Raw genomic sequence first — 21,326 nt, forward strand, 5'->3', positions numbered from 1 at the left:
GGAAAAAAAGGGTTATCCGTTCAGGATAGAGGAGAATTTTTTTCTAGGGGGTTGAGTATCTTTGGGATACTCTTCCTCAAAAGGCAGTGAAAGAAAAGTCTTTGAATATTTTTAAAGCAGAGTCTTTGATTATTTGAAGGCGGATAGGTTCTTGATAACCAAAAGGGTGAAAAGTTATCAGGATTAGGTGGAAATGTGGAGTGAGTTTATAATCTTATCAGCCATGATCTTACTGAATGATAGAGAAGCCTCAAAGGTCCAAGTGGTCTACTCAAGTTCCTAATTCATATGCTCATATGTTTGTAATGTACAAGTTTGTAATGTGTGATGGAATATTTTCCGCATGTCTGGATGACTGCAATTCTAACACTCAAGAAGCTCAATACTAACCAGGACAAAACAGTCCACTTGATTGGCACCCCATCCACCATCTGAAACATTCACTATCTTCAATACCAGAGAACAGCGGCAGCAGTACCATCTACAAATTGCACTGTAATAAGTCACCGAGGCTCCTTCAATAATACCTCATGACCTCTACCACCTGGAAGGTCAAGGGACCAGCTGCATGGGAACACCGCTATCTGCAAGTTTCTCTCCAAGCTATACACCATCCTGACTTGGAACTATATGGCCATTTCGTCACTGTCACTGGGTCAAAATCTTGGAACTCCCTCCCTAACAGCGTTATGTGTGTAACTATACCACACGGGACCAAATAAGTTCAAGGCAGTAGCTCAGGGATTAGGGATGGACAACATATAATGGCCTAGCCAACAATGGCCACATCCTGAGAAACAAAAAATAAAAAAAGTAACACACAGGAAATCTTAGACACTTTTTAAATACTTCTCCTTTCCACACTGCCTTCGTAAGCTAGGGTAAATTTCTTAGCCATAGCTGTGCCCTTGATTTAAAGATGAAATTTATGATCAAATTCAAAGTCTTTTGTTGTTAAAATCCAAGTTAATAACAGGATTATAGCTTCATCTAGACTGTCAGGCTGGGGACATGTATTAAAGATATTTTGAATGGACAACATACCTCTGTCTGTTTCTATTTTGTGTACAGAGACTTTCAATGTCCATTGCAAAACAAAAGGCATTAGGGATATGGTTGGTGAGCTAACCACCCCTACAGTGCTCTGTATCTTTAGTGTAACTAGGGTGCTCCTCTCATAGTCCAAAGATGCACACATCACTGCATATTGTTTTTATTCATTCCCTCTTGAATGCCTTGATTGAACCTGCCTCCACCACACTTCCAGGCAGTGTATTCCAGACCCAGACCACTCCTGTGAAAAAGATTTTTCTCTCATCACATTTATTTCTTTTGCAATTCACTTTAAACCTATGCCCTGAAGTCCATTTATGAATGGGAATAATTGCTACTCTATCTACATCTACTCAGTCCAGCCCCCTCCTGATTTTGAACATCTCTATCAAATCTCCCTCAGCCTTCTTTTCTCCAAGGGAAACAATCCCAACCTCTCCAATCAATCTGTATAATTGAAGTTTCTCATTCCTGGAACCATTCTTGTATACTTCTTGTGCACTCTTCCCAATACATTCACATCTTTCCCAAAATGTTGTACCCAAAACTGAACACAAAATTCCAGCTGAAGTCTAACTAGTGTCTTATATAAGTTCAGCATAACCTTTTGTGCTTCTGTACTCTATGCCCCAATTAAAAAGCCTGCAATACTATATGTTTTATCAACTACTCTCTCTACGTGTCCTGTCATCTTTAATGATCTGTGCACATATACACCCAGGTCTCTCTGTTCCTACACCCCTGTAAGAATTACATCCCTTATTTTATATTGCTTCTCCATATTCTTCTTACCAAATGCATCACCTCTCACTTCTCTGCATTGAGCTTCATCTGCCATCTACATGTCGTCTCCACCAACTTGTCCATACCCATTTGAATTTCTACATAGCTCTTCACAGTTTACAAGTTTTGGATTATCTGCAAACTTTGAAATCGTCTCTTGCACACCAAGACCTCGATCATTAACATTTATCTGGAAAAGCAAGAGTCCCAATACCAACCCCTGCAGAACACCACAACAAACCTTCCTCCAGCCCAAAAAATACCCACTGACCATTACTGTCTGCTTCCTATTATTTAACCAATTTTGTATCCACATTGCTACTGTCCCATTTATTCCACGAGTTATAATTTTTCAAGTTTGTTGTGTGGCACTGTGTCAACTGCCTTCTAAAAGTCCATGTGCATAACATCAACTGAATTACCGGCATTGATCCTTTCTATCACCTCCTCAAAAAAAAAGGCAGCAATTTAGTTAAACACAATTTCTCCTTTAGGAAGCAGTGCTGGCACTTCCTAATCAACCCATTTTTTTTTAATAAATGCTTCTACAAGTTTGCCCATTACTGATGTCAAACTGACTAGCCTGTAATTGCTGTGGCTATCCTTATAACTATTTTTGAACAGGGGAGTAACATTTACAATTCTTCAGTTCATGAGTTGAGAGAAGACTGGAAGATTATGGCAGCAATCCTGCAAATTCCATTCCACTTCCGTTGATTTCCTTGGAAACATCTCATCCAATACCAGTGCCAACTTTCACTGCCAACAATTCAGTAATCCCTCCTTATCAATTTTGAACCCTTCTAGGAAAAGAATTTCCTCGCCTGTCACCATGTCCTGGGTAGCATCTATCTCCTGGGTAAACAGGGATGCAAAGTATTAATTTAGAACCTCAGATATGCCACCTGCCTCCATGCATAAATTCCCTTTCGGGTCCCGAATCGGTCCTACTCCTCCTTTTGCCACCCTGTTACTCCATATGCCTATAGAAGATGACTTTGGGATTCCCCTTTATATTGCTAGTCTCTCACATAATCCTTCTTCACTTTCAACACCACTACCCCACCTCCAGCCTTCTTTATTCTTCTTGACTCTCAATTACATTTTCTACATGATACTGATGTATCTAAAGATTTTAAATAAGAATACAAGAACATAAAATAAAAACTTTAATGGAAAATTGAAAGACAATTTAATAACCCAATCATGAAATTGGTAATAACTGGTCATTATTTAAACTGGCATTGCTCAAATCGATATCTTGGAACAGATGAATGAAAGGATTTTTGGTAATTTTGTTAGGAATGACAAGATTGTACAGTAGTAGCATTTGAGAGGTAATTCCAACTACATTTCACTATCTATTATTACTGGATCACCTTCACATCAACTTCAGGAAGGCGGCCCATCACTACATTCTCAAGTGCAAGCCTTGACAGTAACGTTCACGCCCAGAGAATTAATTAAAACGCCAGTTAATATTTAGCAGTAACATTTATTAAAATGCCATCTAGTGGTGTTATAGGTAAGCTGACATCTTAACATGCTTTATATAGTAAGATAATGGTGTAGGATGTAAGGATTTGTTAACAGGAAGTGTCTACCATATACTTGGCAATTAACTTACAGTATCTACTACTCTTTAGTGACTTAGACTTTTCTGTGCAACTAATTTCTGCAGTTCTGATCATTTTTAACTTTATTGGTTCAAATTGTGTAATGACTGTAAAGTTGCCAGCATTTGCTGTCAAAAGTCTAGTGAAACTAAAAGTTGCTATCAGTGATTCTATGCATCAGGTATTCATGCAAGGGTGCATATTTGGGGCAGCAACACCCATTCCCCCATGTTACCCCCCCCCGTGCAAAAATACACCTATACACCTCCAGAAATCAGTTGAATTTTCAAGATCTTCCACTTATACACTATTAGTCTCACTGTAAAAATTCTTTTAAAATGTTGCTCTTTGTTGAATCAGGGTATAAACTTCATAATTACTGCTAAACATCCTCAAAATTGTTACAGAGCGGGAGGTAGCCATTCAGTCTACCATGTCTGCACAAGCTCTCCAAATGAGCAATTCCAAGTGTCATTTGCTCGGTAACCCTGGGTATTCTTCCTTTTCAGATAATGTTTTAATTCCATTTTGAATGCTTTGGTTGAACCCGCCTCAGTCTCAGGCAGCGCATTGTGGAACGTGTGAAAAAATTTTTTCTCCAAGAAGGTTTTTGTTTCTTTTGCCAATTACTTCATATCTGTGCCCTCTTGTTCTTGATGAGCAAAAACAATTTATCCCTACCTGCTCTGTCCAGACCCCTCATAACTTTGAATTTCTTAGTCAAATCTCCTCTCAACTTCTTCAAAGAAAACTTCTCCAATCTAGCTTCATAACTGAAGTTCTTCACTGGTTCTGAAAAGTTTATTTTATATTTCTGGAAAGTCAAATTTCTCCATGATGAATATATTTTTTAATATGATTTTTCCTCTTCTACAAAATCACTTACATTGGCTGCCTGTCTGCTGACATTGCTGCTGCAAAGTGAGTTGGCACACAATTTAAATTGCCACCGGGAAAAGAGGAAAATCACACCATTGAAATTAAATTTCTGTGAGTGACTGTCTCTAAAATCATCGGCAAATGCACAAATTGTGCCAATGATCACAAATTCAAGCCCGTTTTCTTTGCTTCAAATCTCCACAGACAACTCATTACTTGCACATTAAAAAGACTGACAACTTATTGCCAGTTACCAACTTTGCTAGATGGAAATATAAGCTGCAATTCTTAAACTCAATACAGAAGCCAAGAACTATGTTGAAAATACTGATGTATGGATTTTAAAGAAAATCCTGACATTTTTCCAATATCTAATAATGGCAGAAAATTTTAGAAAATCAATTATTTACATATTCCAAACTACCATAAAACCTCTTCCTAACTATTATTTGAATAAGACTGAAAAGAGGCTTTATGATCAAATCTGTCCTGCATCAGGATCAAAAGAACCTTTCCACTGCTGCCCCTTACAAAGGCTTATTTCTTCTGACTAGATCAGTATCAACATCATTTGAATTTACATACAATTCTCAATTCAAAAAGCTAGTACGGACCTTGAACCAATAACATTTTTTTAACAATATCATGCTCACCATGTTGAAAAATTAGTTCAATTGTGCTTTGCACCAATATCAAGGTTAGTTACCCAACCAACAGCTTGGAAACACACTATACATTAACGTTTTGTACCAATGCACAATACCAAAGAGTATTAAACCGCAAATTCTTTGCGCTTCAAAGATTACTACTGACAAACTCAACTCCAACCACTTGGAACAATCTTGTTTATTTTATATAGAAGGGGAAGAAGTAATTTTAACCTGTTCTGGTGCATAATAACCCAGATGTGCTGACATTTTGTACATAATAAAAAAGTGAATACAGAATGTCATTTTAAAAAGTAAAAATATATTTACAGCACAAAAGAACTGAGGAAGCTTGAAGCCATGAAATGAATACTTGGTAGTGATCAGAAATCAACTCCATATGTCCCTTTCCAGAGCAAAGAATTCAAACGTTCCATTTCTTTTTACTGTTGTCCAGCTTTTTCATACAGCCCTTTTTTGTAAATAAAGTTGTGTTTCACTTAGCAACAGGAGGGGGAACTACTAGCTTTAGCCTTCAGGAGGCAATCAAGCAAGTTGTAAATAAATGGATACAGCTATAATTTGGATTCTTATATAAAGCATCAGCAGCTCCTATGAATTATGTTGCTCTGGCTAACCATTTTTAAAATGAATTGGAACACTGAAAGATCTCAAATGGATAGTGTATAAGGAGTCGCTCAATGCATCATTTCAGCTCTGTGCTAGACCAATCCAAAAAAAATCCATCTTCTGAGCCTTACATGCATCTCTGGTTTAAGTAGCTATCAAATTTCCTTTAAAATTTACAATGGCTTGCTTCAACTCCCCTATTACAAATCAACTCACACTTCATCCATCTTCTGGGAAAATAAATCCATCCCAACCTTTCCCCTATCAAAGGTGATGATCTTTCCCGATTCACTCAAGTTAAACATTTCTTAATTTTAAAAATGAACCAAACCTCTGTTCCTTCAAATAGTCCTAGCATCTCAAATCTCTCTCCATAACTAGTTTCCTATCTTTGCTATCTTTTTGGTGAATTTATGCTGTATGCTCCGTTTTCTATAATGGGATACCTAAAATTTCACACAGTACTTACAACTGTGGTATAACTACTGCCCAGTACAAACTTATCATTACTTCCTTATTCTTACATTATGATATCTACTTTTTGTTTTAAATCCTAAACACTGCTGGTGATTTTTGAGGCTTTAGAATTACATAGAACCTACAGCAACAAACATGCCATTTGGCCCAAATAATTTGTGCTGGAGTTTATAATCCAAATCGGTTTCCTTCCATTACAGATGCCTCATCTCACCTTATCAGTACATCTTTTTATTCCCTTCCCTCATGTAATTATCTAATTTTTTTCTGAAAGCATCTATGTTTTTGCCTCAACTACTTCCTGTGGTAGTAAGCAATGTTCTCTCTATGCTGCACGGTCCCACAGAAATCCAAACATTCCTGCACAGGCTGTGCACAAGCCCCTTAAAATTACTACATATGCTTGGTTGTGTAAAATAAATTAAAGGGGCCATGCACCTTTAAAAAAAAACTGCCTCTGCATGTTATTAAAAAAATTAGCAAGTTGCACTTTTAAACCGTTCTGACAAAGCAAATTTCTCCTTATTTCACCATCAGATTTTGTGGCAAAGTTGGCGTTTGTAAAATCGTCTGTTAAAAAGGTGGGTTTTTTTGCCCTTAGAGTTTTTTAAATGTAAGTGCAAATGTAAGTACACAGAGAGCAGAGAGTGAAAATTGTATCAAGGGGCCAGACAGTAGTGTTGCCAAGGCAACAGGTTGTTCCTCATTTTGGATTAAAAACTAGGAGTACGTCACTCCGCCCATCCAGCCTGCTCCGTCATTCATTTTGATCATGGCTAATCATCAAATCAAAATCCTGATCCCCCTTCCCCCATAATCCTTGGTCTCTTTAGCCCCAAGAGCTGTGTCTAATTTCTTGAAATTAAACAATATTTTGGCTTCAACTATTCTGTGGTAATGAATTCCACACATTCACCACACTTTGGATGAAGAAATTTCTCCTCAGCTCAGTTCGAAAAGGTTTATCCCTTATCCTCAAACTATGACCCTTTGTTCTGGACTTGCACACCATTGGGAACATGCTTTCTGAATCTACTCCATCTAACCCTGTTAGAATTTTGTAAGTTTCTCTGAAATCTCTTCTCATGCTCCTAAACTCTAGTGAAGATAATCTTAACCGACTTAAGTCATTCCTCATATGTCACATGTGCCACCCCAGGAATCTGCCTGGTGAACGTTCACTGCACTCCCTCAATAGCAGATAAGAACACTATTAGACAAGTGGAAACATTCTGTCCACATCGATCATGAGTTATTCATTCAAGATTTTAAAGACCTGTATCTGGTCATCGCCAAGCTGTCCCTTTTCCAAACACAAAGCCCCAACTGCTCTAGTGATAACTTGGTTAGGGAATTATTTATTTTCAGATATGTTATTTTATATTGGAAAATTAGGAACGAAGTTAATGGAGCAACATACTCATCTTGTTTCACAAGGAATTTTAGTGGAAGGTTTTTTGAGACAGTTGGAGAATAATTTTATCAAAGAAATTTTGACCCTTAAAGATTGCACTCTGAATAAAGAGGATAGAAACATCCTGGTTCAATTGGTTTAAAATTCCAGGAAGTTTCTTGAAGACCTTGAATTTCTCAATTTTCTAAAGGAAAAATGTTAAAAGGACACGGTAGCACAGTAGTTAGCACTGCTGCTTCACAGCTCCAGGGTCCTACGTTCGATTCCCGGCTCAGGTCACTGTCTGTGTGGAGTTTGCATATTCTCCTCGTGTCTGCGAGGGTTTTCTCCAGGTACTCCGGTTTCCTCCCACAGCCAAAAGATGTGCGGGTTAGGTTGATTGGCCATGCTAAGAAATTGCCCCTTAGTATCCAGGGATGTGTAGGTTGGAGGGATTAGTGGGTATAATATGTAGGGATATGGGGGTAGGGCCTGGGTGGGATTGTGTTTGGTGCAGGCTCGATGGGCTGAAGGGCCTCTTTCTGCACTGTAGGGTTCTATGTTCTAAGTTATAACATTTGAATTTAAAGAAGCAATAACTGGATCGATAACTTCAGCTACTACTTTACATCTTTTTTTTGCTTTTAAATAAAAGCAGATTTTATTCACATCTCATAACTAAGATCTGATGAAATGTCACCAGTAATTTTTGTTTTACTTTTCCCTCTTCTCGCAATTCTGGTGTTTTTTTTGAATTACAATTAAATTAAACGCTTAAACTTACAAATAAATTATCAGATCGGATAAATTTCATTGCAAGTTCTCTCCATTCTTCTGCTACATGTTGACCATAAATAACCCAGTTATGGCAGTAGTTCCTTGTATGTTCTCGTCAACCTTGCAAGGGCTGAAACTTCAGCATACCCACTTAACAAAGTCAATGATGCAAAACAGATAAAGAGTCAGGGACCCGAAACTAGGCATTCCTAACCACAACTGAGAAGCACCAGACGTAACATCACTATCAGTACATTTAGAAGCGAGGGCTGCAGGTCTCCACAAACGTGGCCCCCCCCCATGGAAACCCAGGCCAAGAAAATGCGCTGGGCGTCATGGAATAATTGGATCAGCCCTTTTGCACGAATGCTTTACTACAAACTAAGCATCATTTTGATCCACAAGCTTCATCTACGCAACGGCTTTAACACTCAAACTTTACATCATACCTAATCAAATTTAAGTGGAAAAAAAATTTAAAAGATTTACATTAATATAACAAATGTATTTTTTCTGAATTACTTAGCCATCTGAATACATCTTGAAGTTTACAATCATTATCTTGATTGTACTGCTGATACTGAGGTTATATTATACTTTTTAACATTTTTCCTTTAAAAAATTTGAGAAATTCAAGGTCTTCAAGAAACTTCCTGGAATTTTAAACTAATTGAACCCAGATGTTTTTATCCTCTTTACACAGAGTGCAATCTTTAAGGGTCAAAAGTTCTTTGATAAAACCACTCTCCAACTGTCTCAAAAAACCTTCCACTAAAATTCCTTGTGAAACAAAATAAGTATGTTGCTCCATCAACTACGCTCCTATTTTTCCAATATAAAATAACATATCTGAAAATAAATAATTCCCCTATCCAAGTTTTTACTAGAGCACAGAGGTGAAGAGGAATGGACAATGGGAAGAATATTTCAAATATCATTGGAACTTTTCAGAACACAACGTTCTTTGTGAAGGAGAATTAATCCTGATGTTTTAGCCACCTAACAATTAATGCAATACCAGAGCAATACAGAAGTGTTAGTTCTCATGTGGTTTAAGTGGGGGCTATATTAGCTGAAAAAAAATGACAATGTAGCCCCATCAGTCCTCAATTAAGAAAGAAAATTGACAACCACCATTGCATCATCCTGTAAAGATGTCTAATACATTTTACTGTCTGATCTAAAACTTGGAACCAAAACAATTCCCCATCAATACATTAGAACTAAGGCTCCAAAACAAATAGGTTCAAACCTGACAACCTGAAAGTACCTTTTTACAAGGTACTTTTTACAAGTGTATCAATGGCTATGCAAGATTAGAAATTCTGGGTTGTCAGAACATTGTCTGCAGCTATCAGCGGTTTAGAACGCATCAAGCATATTTGAAATTTGGCAACAGACTGTCTAAAACCATAGCATGAAGGTTTTTTGCCATGATCAGTCCCATAGATGTATTTCATGAGCCTTATGAGCCAAATATAAAGTTTAAATCACAGTTTCCATTAATTTGCACATCTTAGGCTGGGATTACTCATAGATAAGTTCTATACTGAAAAAGCAGAGCACAATAAGTTATCCTTTCCAGATCTCCAGACCCAAAGTAAGTACAATTCTTTCCAAACCTCCAGCTACACAGAATGCAAAAAAGGCAAAACTGTGAAGAAGAAATTAAACTATAAATATGACTGGGCTTCCTTGACTTCACAAACCCAATTTATGAACTCAGGACATATGCAACCCACAAAATCATTCTGGACTTCACAGGTCTGAAGAAACAAGTCCAGAAGGTCAAATTTAGACACTGGAAAGTTGAATATGCTGGAATGCAAGTCGCTAGCTACTAGTGCCTTCACGGAGTCAGAAAACTTTACATTTATTGTGGCAGTTAAAGCCACGACTATAGTTAATAGTTAACTAAACAGAAGATGTGCTCAAATTATGTTGCAATATAACATTCAGTAACATTTCCATCAAAGATTACATATGTTTTAAAGCAAAAGAACAAATCATTTTTAAAATTTACCTTAATAGACTTGATAGCCGCCTTTGTCACCTGGTTCATTTTAGCCCTGGAGATAGGTGGTTTATACTCATTTAATGAGTACAACTAAAAGAAAATGACAACAGATTGTGAGAATCGAGAAACACTTACATTCTTCACCACATAAACTTAAATGTAGTTATTCCTGTCTTTCACAATTTAGTTGATGGTCTGCATACATTTGAAACCACATACATTTGAAAATCCTTGAACTGTGTGTCAATAACCCATTGACCTAGCAACTTCTCTACGTAGCCCACATTAACCATGATGAACTGTAATCTCTCTGGGTGTTGTCAGTCTGTCATCATACGTCCGCTCCCCACAAAACCAACCTACAACCTACTGTCCTTGAAACTACCATCCCTTCTCCAAATTCCCTTCTTCTCCAAAGACGTTGAACAAGCTGCTGTCTTCCAAATCAATTCCCATCTTTTCTGAAATTCAATGTTTGAATCTGTACCACAATATTTTTGAAAGTCACAATGGCACTCTGTTATAACCGTTACAAAGAATTTTCCTCCTCATCCTTCCCCATCCATCTAGGGCTTTGACCACACTGTCCTCCTCGAATGCCTCTCCACTGTATTCCAACTGCTCTAATCTGATTCCTTTTTTTATCCATCAAAGCCAAAGAATCACTTGCAATGGCTTCACTTTCTACTCCTGCATTATTGCCTCTGGTGTCTCCCAGGAATCTATCTATCCTTAGCCATCTTCTATATCTCATCTTTATGCTGCGCTTTATCAGAGCTCAAGGCCCTGAAGAGTCATCAAGACTTGAAACGTTAACTTTGTTTCCCAGTCCACAGATGCTGCCAGATCCACTGGGCCTTTCCAGCATTTTGTTTTTGCTTCAGGTTTACAGTATCTACAGTACTTTGCTTTTATTATTTAAGTCTGAGATTAAGCCAATCTGTTCAAAATCCAGCAGTCAAACTTGATCCTGAAAGGAAATGCTGACTCCATATTTGTGTCCATTTCCATTTCTACAAAACTGCTCAAATTCATCTGCTGCTGAAAACTGTCATTCGTACTTCGTTAGTTTTAGAGTTGACTATTGCAATGCATTCTGGCTGGTCTATATTCTACCCTCCGCAAACTGGAGGTCATCCAAATCTTTGTTGCCCATATCTTAACTCGCAGCAAGTCCCATTCTTTTATCATCCCTAAACTATACTGGCTCCCAGTCAAGCAATGTCTTGATTTTAAATTCTTGCTTTCAGAACCCTCCATGCCCTCTATAATTGCCTCCAGTCCCACAGCCCTTGAAGATACCTGTGCTTAGCCTCTTATGTATTCTCAATTTTTTTCACTCCACCATTGGTGGACATGCCTTCAGTTGACAAACTCTGGAATACCCTCCTTACACTTCTTTACCTCATCTTCCTCCTTTAAGATACCCCTTAAAACCAACTGCTTTAAACAAGCATTTGATCATTTGATTTAATACCCATGACCTAGCATCATACGTTGTTTTGAAAGCACCTTAGATTGTTTCATTATGTTAAGGGCACTTTATAAATAAAAATTGCTGTACTATATAAAAAAAGTTGGCAACAAATTATGACAGGTGCTCTAGTGCCCCATATTAGGTTGTAGCGATTGTAAACTGAAGACATGGCAGATCACATGGAATTGAATAAACAGGATTTGTGATGTAACCAAGCTTAGTGTCAATGCATGCAGCCTGTTGCAGAAGTCTGATGAATTATTTCTAAATAAAGCAAGTGCAACCAATGAATTTCTGTGCTATTGAACTATATGGTTATCAAATATTATTTTTATATTTTCCTCACCTTTAAGTATGTTCAATGCAAATTACAGTGAAAACACTCCATAAATTAATAGTATAATTTTTTCAGAATAATTTCTAACATTAATATTAACTTTTCTCTGCATATCCCCTTCCAACACCAAACAATACATTTTAAAAAATATTCTTCACTCACTAAAAATGTGCACTTTGCCAATGCAAGTGGCCTAGTGCTATGTCTTTTGGTTTTCACAATAATCGCACCTTAGACACACAAGTTTCAAAGGTGTACTTCTTGCTGCTCTCCAAGTGGCTGCCGACTGATAAGATTGATGCACTGTTATTCAGTCCATGACTGCAGTGCAGCAGTGAACGCAGCACCCCAGGATATATAACATTTAATTCCTAGCTCTTTACAAATAATAACAATATAACATCTAGTCTCAGGCCACTGCCAATCCCACATTGTCACCAGCTGCAGATATATGCAAGGATGCTACCGGATAAAGTTCCCTTGCAATGACAGGATTGGGCTATGGGCCCATATTCCAACACTCCTGTGTGAAGCATTTTGCAAGTTAACTTCAGGCAAAAAAAATGTAATATGCAAAACAAACAATACTACTTTTCATTTGAGGTGGAAGTTGCATTCTATTTTTTGCCTCTGAATTTCTTTACAAAAAGAAATGAAAATTGATATTAAAGTATATTACATCTAATTACATTTAAATGTTAATAGTCTATTTAACAGACGTTTAATTTTATTTCACTTTCATTTACCATTCATAATTCTGATTCAAAACCATATTTGTTGAAAATTTTCAAGTCTTACAAATGTTGGAAGGAAAATTTTCATTAGAGCACATAAAAGAGAGTTGCAGGAGTAACTTGCATCGACTTTGGAAACAACTCCATCTTCCTGATATAATTTTCAAAACAAGACTCGCATCAAAAACTGTAGTACTTCTACCAATCTCCCTAATACTGACTCAATATTCAACATGTGCACTGGACAAGTGATATAGTAGCACAAAGTCTTAGAGAATCTTTATGCACCAATGTTGATTGCCAAGTTTACAAATGGAAGGTGAAACAAAGAAATAAAAGCAAGGAAAGGGAAAGGCTGTATTTGTTTAATCAGTAGGTATGATGATAAATAAAATAAATTTAACATGTAATGAAGAGAATTGGAAACTGATATTTATTCTGTGAAGTTCTTCAGAAATGCATGGCCAACAACTTCTTTTAAAAGTTCAAATATTGCAATGTTTGACTTCATTCTGGCATTTCTAACAGCTAAGTAAAGTTTTCTTTAAAAATAAGATTTATCTTAATAACTGATGCACTCTGTTGAGTGAAAGTTCAATCCCAAATGAGATTCAGTTAAGTTTCCTAGCAGATTGTGCAACATATTAACAGTGAATCTAAACCTAACCTTTTATATTGCTTTTATATCCCTCCTATAATGGGGCTGAGAAAAACTGCACACAGCTGTGGGCTAACCAAGAAATTCAACATTTCTTCCTAGCTTTTGTATACACTGTCATTCAATGCAGAACAAAATATTTTGTTTTGTAATTTTTTGATACATCTGTTTGCATCATCATAGGGTTTATTTCCTTGTTTATCATTGCCAAAAATGTATTTATTATATAAAATTTATCCACCTGTGAAATGCTCCGACTGTTGATCTTTTAATATGTTTACCCCAGTGGATTATGGATGCTCCACCATTTGAGGCTGGGATAAACATATTTTTGGAGTCTCAGGAATCAGTGGATCTGAGGAGCGAGTGGGAAAGTGGAACAGATCCACTCTAAGGACTCGCGCTGCTTTTTGTCTTCTGCTATTTCATCTGATTTTCCAGTCCAGAATAGTTACCTCTTGTCCATTATCTTTGAGATTTAGCCAATGTTTGAACTTGCCAATAATTTTCCCTGCCCACACTAGAATCATAGCACCTGTCCGTTCATTCAACCTTCTGGTATGTACATTACCTAAGTACAGACTCTAGCAAGTTGTCCTTTGGATACAATAGCTGTGTTTTATGTGCCGTCAGCATTCCACCTATTGCTAACTAGTCCATTATTTACTGTATTCTATTCCTCATAACTGTTAACATATGACTGCTGGATGCCTCATTATTTTTTATTAATTCCTCACATTGAACGTTTGTAATCAATCCCAATTAAATGTGACAAAAGAACCTTAATAGCCTGACTACCATATCGGACATCTACTGTCTTCCCACTACATCTTACTAGGACCTTTCCATTCTTTATGATTCTCTCTTTTAGCATATACTAATCCTCAGTTTCTAGAGCGTTCCTGGGTTTATCTATTATTACTGCTACAATCTAGCTATCTGCCAGATCTGCTAAAACTGCCTTCAACTTCATTTCTTTTGTCTGTAACTCTTCTGTTGTACTGACATCTGTGCCCTGCAGCAAACCAACCTCATTTACTAAGCTCTGTAAAGCTAATTTTGACCTCACTACATTCTCTATTACTGACACCACATAACGCCTTATTATTTCTAACACAAGCATTCACCCAATCTTTTGTCCACCTTGTTTTCTATTTAGAATGTTACATCTTGATCCCAACCTCCTGCCAGTGATTTAAACCTCCCCAATACCATAGGGAGGTTGGTCCTGACCCCCGTTGAGGTGCAACTTATGCAGCTTTTATTATATAAATCCCATCCTGCTCAATACCATTCCCAACGTCCCAGAAATTTAAAGTACTCCCTCTTGCTTCATCATTCCAACTACGTAATCAGCCACTCTATCCTAATTCTATAGGCTGGTATGTGGCACTGGGAGTAATTCATAGTTTACTATCTTGGAGGTCTTGCTTGCTAGTCTTCTCTTAGTTCCCTAAAATTTTGCCAGTAGTTTCATTATTTCAGATGCTTCTATCAGGTCACTCATTAAATCTATGCTGTTCTAAAGTAAATACATCCAAATCTTTAAGCCTGCATGAGGAACAAAGCCAGGAATAATTTTTATAACTCTCATCTGAGGGCTTTTCAAGGACATTATGCCATGTGAAGGGACCAAAGCTAGTCAGAGTACCACAAACGCAACTTAACAACAAAATGATTACATCTGGATTTGTACTCAAACATTCTATTAGCACAACTTAATACAGAGTTTGTTTTCCCTAAAGCACATATTGATGGTTGCACACTTTCATCGATTTGTACAAAATATCATCGGGATCATTTCCTTCTCACTGGATTATAGTATCATTTTCCATAAATGACACGTGTATTGTGTTGGTCCTGCCTACCTACATACATGACATAGCATTTCTGCGTATTGCATAACAGCTAATTCCTTTTGCAAAAGATGATACTCCTCTACTTTCTTAACCCTTATTTTTGTGTCATCTGCAAACCTACTAAGTATATCCAAGGCATCACTGTCCAGAATACCAAGACAGTGAACAGCACCAGGCTTAACCCAATTCCTGGGCAACATGACTAGTAATGTGTTTTTCAACTGATCCACAATTGTTGACTACATCTCTTTGTGTGTGGAGTTGGAGTCAATTCCCACCAGTAGGTTCTATCTTGTGAATTACTCTAGCAAGAGGTATCTTATCACTCTTTACATGAATTTTCAGAAAAGCAATGTCAGCTGGATTACCTTCATCCACTAACCTAGTAACTTCTTCAAAGCCTTAATCAAGTTTGTTGTGGAGTTCTTTCTATTTCTATAGAAAGAAGTGCATTTCCAGTGGCCTGGTTTATTTTCTTTGATCATAAAATACACATATAAAATACTGTGATCATAAAGTCTTAGGATTTCTGCAAGCATCTTCTTTATGGTGGATATCAAAATGAAAAGCTAAACTACATGAGCTATTTTCCTATTTAAAAGGACTTTGAGTTAAATCTATCCCATACTGTAAAAGCAAAGATGCACTTGTCCAAATTTCAGTTTTTGCACTTAGCAGACATTTTATGTGCCTCTTAAATGTGAAATATTAGTAACATCCATTCTGTTTAAATGTTGGAATCCAAGTGTTTGTATTCTTCTGAGCCCAATTTCTTTCCCTAGACTTAGGAAGGGGTACTTTCCCTCATTGCAGCTCAGAAATCCAGATAATTACCTGAATTTGTTGCACTGTTTGCATTTCTCAAGATCCAATTACAGAAATTGTGGACCGCTTGCCGGCAATGGAAGAATCAAAATAATTGACACAAGAATGCAATCAAATCACATGTTAACAGTAAAGGTAACAGATGACGCAGAATTAAGGGGAGGAATGAACGTCCAGCCTTTGGAAAGGGGGGCAGGGAGGGGTTTGTGTACATGTAAAAAATAGATATGTTGACTGCATTGCAATCATTTAATTACAATAATATAATACAAACGCAGATTTATAAAACAGCAAACACCAAGGCATTCCATTCATCCCTCCTCCAAAGCCCAGTTTTTTGTTTGTTCCCCTTGTTCTTTCGTTCTATATCCTCCATCAAATCTTTGCCCAAGGTTATCAGGGGAGGTAAAATATGGGGTTGAAGCTACAATCATATCAACCATAATCTTTTGTCCACCTTGTTTTTTCTTTCAAAAACTACATCCTGGTTCCAAACCCCTAGCACGGTGGTCTAAATCCTCCCCAATATTACGAACAAACCAACCCACAAGAAGGTTGGCCCTAAACCTGTGACGGTGCAACTTACGCAGCTTTCATTATACAAGTCTCAAATTACTCAATACCATTCCCAACTACCAAGAAATTTAAAGCACTCCCTCTCATCCCATCTCTCCAACCATAATTGGCGCAGCAGACCCACAAGGTTGATTGGCCTACACTTGCTCCTAATTCATCTGGTCTCTCATGCTCTCAACACCTTATGCTTCCTCTTCTCATTTTATGACTCTCTCTTTTCTATACTGTTCCCTTTTTAAAATCGCAGTACAGCTTCAGGAATTTCCATTATTTTCAAGAAAATAATTCCTACTTCGGTGTTTTTCCTGAATATATGCTTTTATTCTTTCACAGAATGTGAGTGTCATTGGCTAGGCCAGAATTTATTGTCCTCCAGGAGGTGCTGGGAAGCTGTCTTCTTGAAGCACTGTAGTAAGGAACATGCATGCTGGGAAGAAATCTAGCTGGGTCTACTATAACAGTGCACAAGGATCTTCCTGACAGCTGATGGATGGATGCCCTATTGAGGGTCAAGCTCAGTAGTTGCCAACATCTGATTCATGCTCATAGTCAAAGAACAGGAGATTCCATCTTTAAGAGATAAAAGCGAACTACTGCAGATGTTGCAATTTGAAACAAAAACAGAAAATGCTGGGAAATCTCAGCAGATCTGTGGAGAGGATACAGCTAACATTGAGTCTAAGTGACCCTTTGTCACAGCTTTATCTTTAAAGATATAGTTAAATAATGGAAAGGCAAGTTAATCAAAATCCATCCTCAGGAGTAGTAATATACAGTCCTCTAGGCCTCAGAACTTTAAAAGTTTAATGGTACTGAAATTCTTTGTTGCAAAATTTTATAGATCCGATCAGAGCAATGGGTTGCACAAATTACACAGAAACACAGAAAATAGCAGGAATAAGCCACTTGGCTCTTCGAGCCTGCTTCGCCATTCATTGTGAATGTGATTTATCAACTCAGTAACCTGTTCCCACTTCCCCTCCATATACCTTAATCCCTTTAGCCCCAAGAACTGTATTTAATTCCTTCTTGAAAACAAAGTGTTTTGGCTTCTACTGCTTTCTCTGGTAGAGAATTCTACAGACTCACTACTCTCTGGATGAAGAAATTTCTCCTCATCTCAGTTATACAGTAGTAAGCTTTGCTGCCTCTCAGCATCAGAGACACAGGTTCAATTATGGCCTGGGGTGATCATGTGTTGAGTTTGCACATTCTCCCTGTCTACGTGAGTTCCCTCCAGGTGCTCCGGTTTCTTCCCACAGTCCAAAGGTACACAGGTTAGCTTGGCTAGATTTGGCACAGATTTGATGAGCCAAATGGCTTCCTTCTGTACTGTGGGGGTTCTATCGCTTCTAAATGGTCTACCCCGCATCCTTGGACTGAGATCCCTGGTTCTGGACTCCTCCAACATCAGGAGCATCCTTTCTGCAGCTATGGGTTTCTACGAGATCCTCCCTCATTCTTCTCAATTCCAGCAAATATAATCCCTAACTGACTCAAATTGTCTCAATACATCAATCTTGCCACCGCAGTAATTAATCTGGTAGCGTTTTGTTGCACTCCCTCGATGATAAGAATATTCTTCCTCAGATAAGGAGACCAAAACTGCACACAGTATTCCAGGTATGGTCTCACCAAGACCCTGTACACCTGCAGCAAGACATTCTTATTCCTGTACTCCAATTCTCACAATAAGGAGGCCAAGATACCATTTGTCTCCTTCACCACCTGCTGCACTTGCATGCTTGCTTTTCGTAATTGGTGAAAGGTCATTCAAGTTTTGTTGCAGCCATTCAGATTATAATCTGCCTTCCTGTTTTTGCTACCAGAGTAAATAACCTTACATTTATTCACATTATACCAAATCTGCCATGCATTTGCCCACTCTTAACGCATCCAAATCACACTGAAGCATCTTTGCATCCTCTTCTCAGTTCAACCATCCACCCAGCTTTGTCTCATCTGCAAATGTGGAAATATTACGTTTTGTTCCCTCATCTATATCATTCATACTGTGAATAGCTAGGATCCCAGCACTGATCTCTGCAGTACCCCACTAGTCACCAGTGCCCGCCATTTGGAAAAAGATCAATTTACTTCTACTCTGTTTCTTGTCTGCCAACCAGTTTTACTCCATCTCTGCACTACCTTTTATGCCATGCACTTTAATTTTAGACACTAATCTCTTACTTGAAACTTTGTTTCAAGTTTTCTGAAAGTCCAAATAAACCACACTAACTGGCTCCCCCTCATCAACTAGTAGTTACATCCTCAAAGAATTCCCATAAATTTGTGAAGCACAATTCTCCTTTTATAAATCTATGCTGCCTCATCCAATTCTGCCACTGTTTTCCAAGTGCTGTGTTATTAAATATTTTATAACGGATTCTAGCATTTTCCCCCTCTTAAGACGTGAGTCTAACTGGTCCCCAATTCTGTTTTCTTTCTATTTCCCTTTTTAAATAGTGGGGTTACATTAGCTGCCCTCCAATCCATAGGAGCTGTTCCAGAGGCCATAGAATCTTGAATCTTTCTAGGGCCACTTCATTAAGTGCTCTGGTGGATTATCAATCAGGCCTCAGAATTTTTCAGCTTCAATCCCAATTTCCCCAATACTATTTCCCTACTAATAGTGATTTCCTTCAGCTCCTCCCTTTCACTAAACCACGTTCCTCAACATTTCTGCTATGTTATGTGTCCTGCTGTGTGAAGACAGAACCAAAGCATGTATTTAGTTGGTCAGCCTTTCATTTTTCACCATTATAAATTACCCTATTTCTGACTCTCAAAAAATCTTTTTCTCTTCACATATCTACTAAAGCCTTTATGGTCAGTTTTCACGTTCTCCACAAGCCGCCGCTTAATCAATTCCTTTGTTCTCCTTTATTGAAGTCTATCCAGCACCTAATCCTCAGGCCTGCTATTTTTTCCTGGCCAATTTGTATGCCTCTTCCTGGATCTAATACTATCTCCAATTTCCCTTTAAGCTATGGTTTGGTCACTTTTCCTGTGGTAGTTCCAATACAGTGCTCCATATAATAAAGTCTGAGTAATCCCAATTATATGCTGCTTGGTCAAAAGCTGACATTCCCCGCAGAAATGTTAAAAGCAAAGTTTGGAAGCTAGATGGGCAACATTTCATTGAAGTCAACTTTTTAGAATAATATTATCTTGAGCAAGGAAATAGATAATACAGGAAAGGTAAAAAGAAAGCCAGATTACTAAATGCATACTGGAACAAGATCATGGCTACATTCAAAATACTACATAATAATTTATTAAATGTTATTTCCATCCATTTATCTTTCTTCTTCATATCCCAAGAATTCAGCTATAATTCCATAACTGATTGTACCCAATCATCACTTCACTTCAAGCAGTCATCTTTTATACATGGACATAAACAGCAGAGACAAGCTATTTGAAGGTGCATGACAGTTGAACTCCATCCACTCACACATGCATATTCTCTAGAAGGTATCACTGGTTGGCAAGCACGAAAGAGAATACAGATGATTTTTCTCCTTTTTGAACTGGATGCATTAAGACCAACAGAAACATGACAGCTGCTAACTTGACTAAACCACCTGGTTCAGCTCAGTTTGAGGGGTGAAACTACTGCCTTTCTGGACAAAATGGCTTGATATAATCCTACACAGTGCATTTGTACATAATGCCAAAGGAAATCTTCTACTTATTTACCCATAGTATAATTTACAAAATTAAAGGAAACAAACGGATTGAACTACACCAGCCACTAGAGTAACTCTTCCCTTCATTTGATTTGTCTCTTAATTATTTACTTAAATAAAAAAAGCGGCAACTGACATTTCTATTTTAGGAATTAAATGATTGCAATTTAAATGGTTAGCTTTAAGATTAAGTTGTCATCATAAAATTTCAGAATGTGCTACAATTGAAAAGCTGGGTTTTAAATTAGAACATAGAACGTTACAGTGTAGTACAGGCCCTTCGGCCCTCGATGTTGTGCCGACCAGTGGAACAAATCAAATGGCCCTCTAACCTAAACTATTCCAATATTATCCATGTCTATCCAATGACCATTTGAATGCCCTTAAAGTTGGTGAGTCCACAATTGCTGCAGGCAGGGCATTCCACGCCCTTACTACCCTCTGAGTAAAAAACCTATCCCTGACATCCATCCCAATATTTATCACCCCTCAATTTAAAGCTATGTCCCCTCATGTTAGCCATCACCATCCCCGAGGAAAAAAGCTCTCACTGTCCACCCTATCTAATGCTCTGATCATCTTGAATGCCTCAATTAGGTCACCTCTTAACCTTCTTCTCTCTAACGAAAACAACCTCAAGTCCCTCAGCCTTTCCTCATTAGACTTTCCCACCATACCAGGCAACATCCTGGTAAACCTTCTCTGCACCCTTTCCAATGCTTCCACATCTTTCTTATAATGTGGCAACCAGAACTGTACGCAATACTCCAAGTGCGGCCACATCAGAGTTTTGTACAGCTGCAATATGATCTCACGGCTCCGAAATTCAATCCCTCTACCAATAAAAGCTAACACACCGTACGCCTTCTTAACAACCTTATCAACCTGCGTGCCAA

At 37.8% G+C, this 21,326-nt stretch overlaps 1 protein-coding gene across 2 annotated transcripts in view; it reads right to left on the reverse strand.

Annotated features, from left to right (window-relative positions):
- Nucleotides 1–21,326, reverse strand: part of scaf8 (SR-related CTD-associated factor 8) — a 285,263-nt gene that overhangs the window by 232,136 nt on the left and 31,801 nt on the right. For both annotated transcript variants that reach the window (XR_013888261.1, XM_080200340.1), the window contains exon 2: nt 10,279–10,362. Coding sequence is in view for 1 of the 2 variants with exons in the window: in XM_080200340.1 (XP_080056466.1) it covers nt 10,279–10,362 (84 nt within the window). In the remaining variant the exon portion in view is untranslated. The remainder of the gene's footprint in view (nt 1–10,278; nt 10,363–21,326) is intronic.

This window comes from Carcharhinus amblyrhynchos, chromosome 12 (genome assembly GCF_965287045.1).
Source record: "Carcharhinus amblyrhynchos chromosome 12, sCarAmb.v2.hapA, whole genome shotgun sequence".
NCBI lineage: Eukaryota > Metazoa > Chordata > Chondrichthyes > Carcharhiniformes > Carcharhinidae > Carcharhinus > Carcharhinus amblyrhynchos.